The sequence below is a fragment of the Temnothorax nylanderi genome, unplaced genomic scaffold (assembly GCF_030848795.1).
Source record: "Temnothorax nylanderi isolate EJ_2023f unplaced genomic scaffold, tnyl_v1.0 TNYL_tig0195_pilon, whole genome shotgun sequence".
In the NCBI taxonomy this organism is placed as follows: domain Eukaryota; kingdom Metazoa; phylum Arthropoda; class Insecta; order Hymenoptera; family Formicidae; genus Temnothorax; species Temnothorax nylanderi.
This window is the reverse complement of record NW_027249257.1, coordinates 76,802-89,693: the sequence shown is the minus strand read 5'-3', so window position 1 is coordinate 89,693 and position 12,892 is coordinate 76,802. Positions and strand designations below refer to the sequence as shown.

The window sequence follows — 12,892 nt, the reverse complement described above, 5'->3', positions numbered from 1 at the left end:
AAGTTGTGACGGATGTAAATACGCAAAACGCGAATATACATTTTAATGGATTCACGAATAGAACTTCATTCGGAGATAATGGGTTCTTCTCTCTTTGTCCCTCTTTCTCTCTGTTTCGATAAAAATGTATCGTAAAATCGTCGAATATACACGTATCTACATTTCGCTATACATGTGCTATAAGCAGAATTTAATTTGACGTAACATTAATTAATTTATAGATGGCATTGTATTGTTAGAGAATAATGAGAAAACATTCGCTTGCCTGAAAATGTCATTGTAATTAAAATAAAGTTACAGAAATTTGAAATTCTGCAGTTTGCATATTCAATGTGTGTTACATACAATGGATTTATATAAAATAATAAAAGTATTATAACGTAATAGTAGCAAAGTTGCGTGAGAAGTTGCAGCGGGCACGCATATGTTACTGCAGATAATAAAAACTGCGGCAAGAATAAACTTTTGTCTAAAGCGTTGCCATTATCGTCATATTTCCTATGTGTCCGTTAGTGAACTGCGAAGTGCAACCGCATACTTTCTAAATGACTGCTTGCTTTTATTTCGTCGTTGTATGCGACACTGTATTCTTAAAAAAAGAAAAAAAATTAAAATAAAAGTTTTGTAAAATGAACGTTTCGCGGGACACAGGGGTTTCTCGCTTATAGTTTCCTGCACTCATCATTTCGCAGCCAGAAAATTACGCATTATACTTAAGCTGTACTTTACAGAACTATCAATGCGAAAAACGATGCGCGAAATAACTTGCGTTATATAATCTGTCGCCTGAAGTTTTATGTATTAAAACAGCATGTATAAATTTATCCCTTTTCACATATTTTTCATGCAATCCATCCTTTTCATGCAATAAAAATTAATTAAATGTTCATATTATATTACTTTATATTATTACACTGCAAAACTAGTGAAGTAATATGAGAATTTACATGATCATTAAATACACATACTAATAAATAATACAATATTTGTTTAATAGATGAAACTTATTTAACGTTTCAACTTTTCTAATGAGTCTTTTTCAAGAACTAATCTATTTATTAGTTTGTCACACAGGAATAATCTGCTATTCAAATTGTCGATCTATACTACTTGTCCACTTATAAATGGTTTTACTACTCCGATACTACTCAAAACACGATTATATTATATGTATCACGTTACATAACATTTAATATAATATATATAACATGTAATATTAATTTAGTAAGTATTAATACAACATTATATAAATATATTAAATATTGAAATATTTTTACTTCTTCTTTTTGAGAATTTCAAGTTAACAAAAGTGTCTCTCAATTAGTCTAAAATAAATCGTTTGCTCTAAAACAAATTTTTTTGTCACTTATTCTCGTTAGATATATGCAGATCTTAAAGAGAAAATTATTTTTAAAGTGCTCTTTGCGTTTGATCACAATCTTTTTATGGTTAAAAATTATTCCGAAAGATCTTAAGGCAAGAACTTCCGAGACGGTATTCAAAGCCATTGTCTTCTATATTACATGGCGCAAATACGGCACGAAAACTTCTCAACCTCACTCGCCATAATATGTACTCTCGTTTCCCCGAACTTTTCTTCGTATCTGTTCAAGTGTTCGACGTTTCTGCGCTCACTGTTCTTCTGAAAATAATCTCGCAGGCTGATTGCGAAGCTTGTTAAGCAAAAATTGTCTTGTAAGTTACTCTACAATTAAATAAGCATTGGATATATTAAATGCTGTATTTTTCGTTCACTCAATGCTATCTTTACCGCGCATTTAATTATATTAATTTGTTTTTCGTTTCTCAACATAAATTACAAATAAAGGAGCTTGTTGCAAACAATAAATTCTAAAAATTAGAAATATATTACATCAAAAACTATTTAAATATGGAAAACTAAAAATAAGTGTATATATAAAATTAATTTGTTATATTTAATTTGATAAACATATAATATTTTTACTATGTTGTGTCTATTCTTTAAAAACTATTTTTTAGTAACAGTTAAAGCTAACAGGTTAATCAAAAACTACTTACATGTACATATATATATGTATGATAATAAAAATAATTAACAATAATTAACATAAAGTATGCTATAGGAGTCACTTCAAAAATTCGTCTACAAAGTAGACGATTTTAAAATGTAAAATTTTAAAATGTAATAATGTTTATTTCACGACTTTTAGTAATATTTGTAGATAAAAAAACATTCGTTTTAAAGCGCGAAATATGACATTTTTTAAAAATTGAAATAACTTTTATATCATATCTTGTTAACGATATATATGGAATATAAAAAATAATGCATTTAGTACTTCAATGTTATCAGATTTGTTTTGGTGCAAATGGCATAAAAAAGTGTACGCAATATTTTAAAAGTGTAACACGCAACGTGATAAATCCGCGATTTAGAGCAAATCCATTGTAAATAATCGAAATGTGTAAAAAAAAATGTATATTGCTTTCCATTCAATTCGAGAGCTAAATTTCAATAGTACCTACGATGTACAATACGTTTAATATTTTCTATATGTATAGTTAAAAACGTCTTGTGTATTTGAATTTGTGAAAGAAAACAAAGAAATAATAAGCATATTGCACAAGTTTGCTATTCAACATTCCCGTATCATATCGAACTAAAATAAACCAGTTACGAAACCATGTTTCTTGCGCTTATGTTTTGCCGATAAGCTTTTTCAACACACGAAACTGACACACCTTTGTTCTGCAGAGTGATTTAACGCTGCCGGCAGTGCTCCGAAAAAGCACTTGGATTTACCGTGTGCGCAGTAAACAATGAGATGACTGTGGCTTGAGCACGGCTGCAGGAACCGGCGCGCGGCGCGGACCTACAGAATGTAAAACGCGCCGCGATGGAGTATTTGCTATATACTCTGCAGCAAAAATTACTTGAAGCTTGTTACTGCAACAGGTTGTCTTCATTACTTTAGGGGAATGCGTATGTATAGATCTCTGATATTATTTCGTTACAGTTTATGGTTTTGTTCGTATTCGCGCTAAGCTCGGCAGCAAATACAATGAAATTCTATGTAATAGCGAGAATTTATAAACTTCGACGTCCGAAGCAAGAGCGTTAAAACTGGCTCTTCGAGAAGAGACAAATAAATTATTACCATTTTGTTTAAAATTAATTTTTTAAATTTTATCCATATCTGTCTAACTGCGTAAAGTGTAGTAAGTAAACTCGCCGTAAAATATGGGCAACCACTTATAAAATAAAGTCCTGATAGCAAGACATATTACTTGTAGTCAAGATCTTACTTGAATTTCTACTCGATCTCGGAATGATGGCAAAATTACGTTTTTATCCGCAGTAAATATTCCCGCAGCCGCCGGAATTTGCCGGATCACGTCGCGCCTGAGAATTTCCCCGCGAATCTTCCGCCGATCCGTCGTGCGTGTCGCGCGAGGAATTTCATCGATATCGCCGGGTTCTTATGCGCGCGGCGAACCGACCTAACGCTCGATGTTCGTATAAAAAGGAATCGGATGTCTCGGAGAAAAACGATCCCTTCTCTCTCTCTCTCCCAAAAGCGCAGCTCGATCTCGCGTCTCCTCGCGCACGTTCGCGCGTGCATCCGTTCAGAGACGTATATGTGAATGCATCTGCATATATACGGATGAGGATACTTACAGGGACGGCATTTGTAGGCGACTTCGATGTACTTCCGTAATCCGGGGCAGGGATCACCTTGGAAGGTCTTCGGGTTAGTGTTGAATTTGCACTGCCGCTTTTTCTGACAGACTCCAACCACCATCTGCAACAGTGAGTGCTAACGCGTCAATGAGAAGATCCGCTCACTTTGCGATCAGGACCGATAAGAATACGAAATATATCAGCTTGTATCTCTTCTGATCGAGCATTATAAATCGCCCCCTCCCCAGTGGGCGCGTGGGGGTGTATTTTACACCCCAGGTTTCTTTTCTCCTAATGAGTATTCTGGACTCATTTCAATGCAGAACCGATTATTATCGAAAAAACATTAAAATCAAAGTTTTAACCTATTAATATACTTTAAGATATGTGCAACAATGAATAATATTAAACAGAAAATCAAAAATATTAATTGGTTTAATATTTATAACATAAATAATGGGGTGTAATTTATACTCCACTCCGTGCACCCTTTTACGTTTCTAATTTTCACGCGCCTATTGGAGGGTTAAGGAATGTTGGAATTTTATACTTTCTAGAATAATATATTATTACAAAAGAAATATCTTTAATTAAAGACCGAGCTGAAATATCGTTTGCAATAAAATAGAAAATTATTGTCTGGCGATAAATCGCAGAAGCGACATTAATTAACCCTTAAATGCCACCCGGGGTCCAGCGGACCCCAGACCCTTTAGAATGATATATTTTCAAATGTACCCGTCAAAAATGGAGCTCATATTTATTTATTTATTATTTTTTATTTTCTTGATTTTGGAGCCAATATTTTAACTGTTGGCGATCTTAATTTTTTATACTATGTTGAAATTGAAATTTTAACAATATAAGCATTTTATTCTCTTTTCTAAGCCTTGAACAACATTGATATAATTTCAACTTTCGGTAAATGTCTACAATTAGGGTCCCAACAAGAAATCAATTGAAAAGAGGTAAATTCTGTGTATTTTTGCCCCTCGAATCCAAAACTGTTGATAAAATTTGGTGGTCGCTAGAATTTAAGATATCGTTAAGAAAATGAGAAAAAAACACTAAACTCGGATATTTGGTTTTTTTATTTATCAAATACGGATTAATTATTACTCATTGTCGGTTGTATTCTCTTCCGGTGGAAAAAATTTTCCGATGACTTCGAAAAAAGCAACTATTCTGTCGCTAAACTTGTACTAACCTACATAGGTTAGATGACGCGCTTTAAACAGTTAAATACTTTTAAAGCGCGTCATCTAACCTATGTAGGTTTTAGTGACGCGCTTTAAACAGTTAAATACTTTTAAAGCGCGTCATCTAACCTATGTAGGTTATACCTTTGTTGGCAACATTGTCGCTGTAGCTATCGCTATCGCTATCGTCTATTGTGCAAGGGGCTTAAGATTGCCAGGAAAATCAACTCAAATAAGGTGATTTATCAAAATGACCATTTAGCATTGGGAAATATGCATAATGGCCGGGCAATTTGATTAATTCTTCTCTATTAATCATTTTGACCGAACAAATTGGGAATTATGCATATTGCCCGGCCATTATGCATAATGCCCAATTTATCAAATTGCCCGTAACATATATATATGTATATCATTGCAAATCAAACACCGCGTTGAATTATTTATTAAAATTGTAATGTTTAAAATGTTTAGAGAAAGCAAAAGCTGTTAAAATTTTTTAGAATTTCTTAGACTAATACAAGTATATTCTAAAATTAGTATTAACTAATTCTATAGATAACTGCACTGAGAAAAAAAATTTGTTAATCTCAAAAAATATTTAGTCCGATACAAGCAACTAAACATTTTAGTTAGTTTAACTAAACATCAGTTGAATTAATTAATTCTTGATTAAAAAATTCTAAAGGTTGACATGAATACATTATATCTTTTTTAGTGCAACTTAATAATTGTTGAAACAACTAATGTTTAGTTAACTAACATGTTTAGTTACTCGTATCGGACTAAATATTTTCTAGAATTAACAAATTTTTTTTTAGTGTGAGATGAAAGAAGGGAAAATTCAACAGAGATTAATATGATAACATGAACAAACAGACCAACGGAGCAATCTAGTTCGATGGTGCTTTGAAGTCGAAGCTTGAAATTACAGTGGCTGCACCTTTTGACGCGGTTATTGCAATTGCTATAAAGGGTATTCATCCGGATAAAAAAAAAGGTATCAACAATGGTGGACAAACTATGACAACTTCAACTGAGCCAGTTACCTTTTACATGAAATAAAGACTTAATTTTGTGGCCGAGCCTTTCGGCCGACGAGTTTGAAATGAGATTATTTCTGCTTTTTTTTATGAAACTGTCGGACAAAGTAAAACTAATATCGTTGAGGTCAACCAGCATAACGAAATTGTATGTCACGTGCGAATATTTGCGTGCAATGTGAGAATAAATCGACAAGATTAGCGATGGGCTGCTCGTAGAGATATAAATAAAAAAATTAGAATTTTTAACTCGCCCCGTAAACATCATATTACAAAGGACAAATTGCAAATATTCATAAATGGATGAAAAATGTCAGAATACAGGTCAGTTATGTAATAAACGGTTAAAATCTTTTTAACAAAAAGTGAAATAAAAATCATGTTTCAGCTTTCACGGAAATGCGTTTTTAACGTTATCCGGAAACGCGACAATTGGATCCTGCGGAAGATAGAACGGAAGTGATAAAATCGCGAACGAGCACGTAAAAGAAAATGGTGTACCGGTTTTTTAATTAAAGGAAACTTCCACTTGAGTGATGTAAAAGCATCGGCTGTCGAAAGCGAGTAACGTCATCACGGAAAATCAGCCTTCTAGGTTTCGCGTTCCTGAGGAGTCATTGGTTATCCGATATCACTTGGTGATATCCGCACATCGCCGAGAATTCCTAGGATTCCATTTTCAATCGGCTAATTGCATGCGAAGACTCGAGTTACATTGCCTCATTCAAGCTTGATTACGTTAAACGCAATTTAATCGCGTTACATGAGCGGCATCTTAATGAAGTGAGCGGTAATTTTAATCGGGGTAAACTCTACGTCAGTAACTGTAAAGATATCATATGAAATACAAAAATAAAAAATGCAAAGGCACGCGAATGACCTCGAGATTTTAGTTTTAAGAAAGCTTTAGCTTTCTTATTGAATTGAATAATATTATTTCTTTTCACATTTTAATTTCAAACTTATGTTAATAAAAAGATATTTCCATTGCATATTAATACGGTTCTTTTTTTTACTTTCGATTACGTCCACTCATCTCGTGTCATGTGCGACAATTAAAAATCGATGACCTCACTCACGAAAATGCGGAAAAAAATGTTCGTTGTAATAGTTGTAATATCCCGTGGGAAGTGAAGAAGGACGGAAGATTTTGCCGTGGAAAATGTGGAAATTACGTTTCCAGGTTTCAAGCTGCTACCGACACATTTCGCATCGGGATTCCCACAATCCACATACGACCCGCGTATGTGTTCTTCGTGCTCTATATATACGATATCCATCTAATTATCGGCTTTCGGAGTTTCCGTCTTGGGCCATTCTCCTGCATTTCACGTGCATGCGGCGACGGTTCCCGCGGGGGAAATCGATTTTCCGCGTGCGTCGATACATTCTGACCGTTTCCATGTCGTCCGTCACTATAAGTAAACGTTTACCGTTCCGTCGAGCAACTTTGCCCCAGGGGCCAAAGTCAGAACGCGTAATTCCCTTAAACCGCTACGTTCCTCTTGCTGTTGTACGAGGACGCGATACCGTAAACTAACAAACCAATCTCGACACAAGTAGGACCATCGCTTTAATATTAGTTGAGCTACTTCGATTTGCCGTAAGGCAACACAATCAACAATACACGGAGGCCCCGCAACATCTTTTAGGAGATACGCTCGTTATTCGCGTATCTCTCGCAAATATTTATATGTGACGCGCGACAAGAATAAGAATTTAGGTTTATAGCGCAGCGCACTAAATGTACAAAAGCGCCACAAAACCAATGTAAGTCCTCGGGCGATAAAATCCAACTATAAACCAAAGGATCGGCATATCGGGTCTCAATCTTTAGAGTGAGACGTTTGACCTAGCAACAAAACCCGGGCCGTAAATCGAGTCTATTTCCCTTATGTTCCTCTACCTTATCGATCTCGATCTATCTCCCTTTTATTCTGCTTTAATTCCATTTAAATATTGTTTCGTAATATCCGCTCGTTTATATAAACACCTTCTTCCGAATCCTCGTTATCGATATTTGCACATTCACTTCGGTCCCCGATCTTCCGTTCAGTCGCGATTTACATACATTCCTCGCGGAAGAACGCGTCTAGCGCACCCGTCGCTTTTATTCCAGCAAGCCGCGACTTTAAATTCCTACCTCTTTATGGAAGCAGCGACGTATGTCGCCGAGAAGTTGCGCAGAGGGTAAGCACTCGCGCGGAAAAGCCCTTTCGCGAGATTCGAATCGCTCGGCAAGGCACGGAGCCACTTTCGAGTCGAACTCTCCTTATGGTTCTACAGGGAATACGCCTTCATTCAGGGATACGCCTTTCCGGCATCGAAAATTCCCATGCAACCTGCACCTGGAAAAAGTACCGCCGCGGCGCTGATTCGTTCACGTGATGCAGTCGTGCTGGAAACGCTTCCGTCGTGGAAACAAGACCGTCATCGGGCCACCGGGAATTTCTCGTATGTAATGGAAGTAATGGAGCGAGCGATCGCGATGTAATCTCAAACGAATAATACTGTCAATTCAATTGTGATAAATACGAATATAACGATATAAACTATTAACCAGAACTAAAAGCAGGATATTCCATCTCATGCTTCGGCATCAAATATCTTATTGTTAGATCGAATCAAAATTGGACAAAAAGCCAAAGGAAAAGTCATTTCGAGAATATAATATGTGTGATTCAATTAGGTTTCCTCTATTATAGAAGAACATGTCGTTACGCTATATTTATTTCCCTTTATGACATTTAAAGGAAATGGAGCGTTCTATCAGCCCATCAATAATATATAGATAGATTTTGTATAGATATATTATTCACTCTTCAGATATTTTTCATGATTTCTAAATTCTCATACATTCTGCAATTGTTGAAATTTCTATCTGTTGAATTTTGTGTTCAATAATTGAATAAATTTAAATTTTACATAAGCTCTCTAAAGTCAAAAGCGGTGAATAGTGAATGAAAGTATTTTAGAACTCCATAAATTGTCCACATGGTAACTGTAATCGTAGGTGATCCAATGTATGGAAACATAGTAAATATAGATTACGCACACTTCACTATGGACTTGTTTTATGAGTCGACCCCTTTTGTTAAGAAATCAAATAAATCGTTCAGAAAGAAATTTCTTCCACGGTGTCTGACCCATTGAACTATCGACCATCATCGGTTCTCTCCGTAGGATACGTTACAATCTGCCTGTAGAATGGACCCAAAAGCGTTATAAATCCCGTTGAAAACATTATGGATAGTCATTGGTGTAAGGCGGGTTATTGAGTACATCGTAAAACTATACTTATCACTATTTTACGGTTCGATCTTTTGTAAAAGAATAAATGAAGATTCTATTTCTCGCAAGCATAATTCTAGTAGTAATATATCACACGTATAAATGTACGAATAAAAATGTGAAATAAAGGGCAAATTTTATAGCATTTTATAAAATTTATACTTTAAGGAGTAAGTGTCGTCGGACGAATCGTATATCCAGTGGCTAAAAAATATCGCGCAATGTGCAAGAGAAAGCGTAAATCTCGTGAAAAGCAAGATCCGCAGAAGAGGATAAGATCGTCGACGAAATAAAAGAGTTACTCCATTTTCGCATTCTGGTGGGATCATATACGTACAATGGTTCCTTCCTCGGTCGGTGGAATATGAAATATGAAATCGATACGTGGACTAGCGAAAACCGCAAACCGATGGATACCAGTGAAGATTTTTATTGTATACCGAAGATAAGTTATTATATCGCAATGCCGTGCGAATAAGGCGTTTTTTTCCCCTGAGAGAATAGAAACGGAGATCATTCTGATTTACCACGAGACGCTTGATCCTTCCGAAGACCGTTGCTCAATGACGCTGAGACATAAAACTTTCTTTATTATACGTCCGTAATACCCAAGTTTCATCATAAAGAGCAAGTTCCAATTAAGAAAAACACTCGCAAAAGATCATTACTAATCTTGTACTCGATTTTCGCTTGAATAAAATTAAATCGTGTGACTGTCTAAATAAATAAATAATTTAACGTCGAAAAAAAAGACTGAAAAAGCGTATATTCTAAGAACACCTTACTCGACAATCTCGTTATACCGCTGAGTCGCTTCCATCCTCTTCTCTTTAGCCCGCGCGACCTCAAACGAATTTGTCAGTTGCACGCTTCGCGAAACACAGGGGTGCCGTTTTCAGGTCAGTTGCCATTATTTCGCGAACCAAGATTTTAGACCGACGCGGAACGTATCCCTTTTCCCGCCCTCGCGCGAGATCCATAATTGCCAGTGAATTACGCTCAAAGAAAACAAGTTTTCGCGAAGGCGCATTCTCCGCAGACTTTTCTCGCCGAGTTTCTTCCCGCCGTTGCATTTCTGTTGAGAGAATAAATCGTACAAACCGATTTTCCAACAACTTCCCGACTTGCTCGATTACCATTCTCGCGAAAATTTCGCGAGAAACTCCTTTGACGATGTTTACAGTTACATTTGAATTGCGTGTTTGCGTCGTCTTTGACGAAGCTTCTTCCTTTAGCTACTTCGCTTAAATCGAACTCGCTGACAATTTTGAAAAATCGCACGGAACGAAAAATAAAGGCAGAGACGAGAATACGGAATGTTATAGCTTCTTAAATTTTGACAATCAGTTTAGTTAATATAAATAGAATTTTTTATTGGGTCATGCTATTTAGCGTAAATGGAAAACCGATAAAAATGATCACAATATAGGAAGAACTGCAGCAATGTCGATCTTGTGTAAAATCGTCCGAAAGATAAGAAACGACTGAGCTCTGATTCATATACACAAGTTCGTGCGTTCGAGGTTTACGACGCTTGAAGTGTACGAAGGTTAACCCCAGAAAAGAGGTCGGATTCGGTTTACGATTCTTTCCAGTTCGGTACTCACACGTGGGGTAGAACGAGAGGAAGACGAAAGTAGGATGAATATATCATCCACACCCACCTCCGGATTAGAATTGAGGAGTTCGCGAAGAGCTAATAAATGTAAAACATTGAATAAAGTTTCGGAGCGAAGGGAACCGAGAAACGAAAGTGTTGTCACAGAAATGGAGCAGCCGTGAATGACGGCGTGAAATCTCTTTCAGCTGTATCAGGGTAGAACGAACAATCGTGATGTCCTGAAACGCGATGTCAAGATGTTATGAAATGGAGATAACACATCCTATATTTGATTGACGCGCACGAATTCTTCAAAACTTCCGAATTTAGGCGCCTCAGATTGAACGGAGTTTGGACTCGCGGAACTTCCTTTCGGAAGCTGAGGAGATAGAATCGAAAGATAATCGGAATTTTAAGTACGTTCAAATATTAAACTTTCGGCAGAATAGAATCATGTCTTACCAAAGTTTAGCAAATTTGCGAAGTTCATGCTACGTCATTACACGAGAAATACCTATGTGATCTGCCTTTTAACTTGTGACAAAAAGAATACGTTATATTAATAGCTCGTCGCGCTTCAACATTGGCATAGTTTTATGTCAATTTTTGTATGCTACAATTAAAAAAAAAACTATAAAACTATATAAAATAAACTACATCTTATTAGTACAGTGCTATAATCAATTACAGCCTAAGAAGACTTTAATTATTTAAAAAACACAAGAAGAAATTTTTTTCAACAGGAAAGAAAAGTTGATTATTTTGTAATAAAGAATAATATTATCAAAAAACTTTTATTGACATAAAATTTTATATTTAATCTTTTCAGAGGTTTCTAAATCAATTAACTCGATCAATTATTCATTCACGCGGCAGTAATTTTCAATAAACTTGAAAACCGCACACGCTGCGCTGCTCGATCGGCATTTACCTGTGTGGAATGAGAGAAATTCATTGGCACATACCTGCACTGATTGCGGCCAGACGCATGTGTGATTCGTCGGTTTGTCCCCCGCGATCATCGGAGGAACGGACGAGTTGCATTTGCTAATGCCGTACATTCCCGTTCTTCCATATTGAGCGTGTTCGACAAGGATGGTTGTGCCGGGCGGGCATTTCAAAGTCATCGTTTCCTCGTCGCAAGCCGCGCGTTGATAGGTCTTCAGGGTGCCTGACAACAGGGCTGTCCAGTTAAAATAGAAGAATCACGTGACGCGAGCGTCATAAAAATGGGATTAAACGAACCGATCGGCAATGAAATATAAATTGAGTAAAATTACATTATTGTGTTGCAATCGACAATAATCGATACATACGAGTAAAAAGCGAAATATTAAATAAATGGACGCCGTGGAAAGGGGTGATATGAGAGAAATGGATGAAAAAGGTTCAAGCCGCACATAAATTATAGAACGGCACAAAAGAAAAGGTGGGGCGGAAAGTGCGAGCGGTCGTGTATCGAAGATCGATCGATGAGCCATAATGGCGTCGCCACCGCAACAGTGATCAATTTAAGGGGATTGAGAGTAATTAACGAGTGGATCAGCCAGGATTGGTTCGGTGAAGCGGGAACGGATGTATCAATGGCACAAATTCACCCACGAAAGCAACGGCGTTTCGTTTACACACGATACGCGGTTTAACATAGCGAACGGGAAGCAGTTGACATTTGCGGAATTTAACGCGGAGATCGTTTGTGACGATGGAGTTTGCGGACGGAACCGCAGACGGTACCAACGTGTAAATGCAGATTCGCGTGATAATTTCGCGAGTAGAACCCAATAGAGGGTGGTACGGTAGCAGAAGTTTTCGAGGAAATAGCGAAGTGATTGTAGTAGTACATGATAATAGCCCGCGTGTTAGATAACGCGTGTTAAAATGATAGAGGATATCCATTTCGTTGTTTAGTAATATAAGCATTAGTGTGTACGTACATGAATAGTTAATAAAATGATAGTAATAATTAATAGTCTCAACGAAAAATATAACATCGAGGATAAATGCAAGATTTCCAAGCAAACATGAAATAAATGAAATAAATGTGCCAATGTGAGTGTACGTGTATATATCACCGTCACCAATGCGTTAATGTGTC

The 12,892-nt window shown here is 36.5% G+C and overlaps 1 protein-coding gene across 2 annotated transcripts in view; it reads right to left on the bottom strand.

Annotated features, from left to right (window-relative positions):
• Positions 1-11,975, bottom strand: part of LOC139778785 (uncharacterized) — a 68,335-nt gene extending 56,360 nt beyond the window's left edge. The window contains exons 1-2 of one of the 2 annotated variants that reach the window (XM_071716890.1): positions 11,763-11,975; positions 3,662-3,800 (exon numbers count right to left, since the gene is read on the bottom strand). In XM_071716890.1, coding sequence (XP_071572991.1) covers positions 3,662-3,800; positions 11,763-11,924 — 301 coding nt within the window. In that variant the 5' untranslated portion in view covers positions 11,925-11,975. The remainder of the gene's footprint in view (positions 1-3,661; positions 3,801-11,762) is intronic. The other variant, XM_071716891.1, reaches the window with a different exon arrangement.
• Between the last annotated feature and the right edge of the window lie 917 nt (positions 11,976-12,892).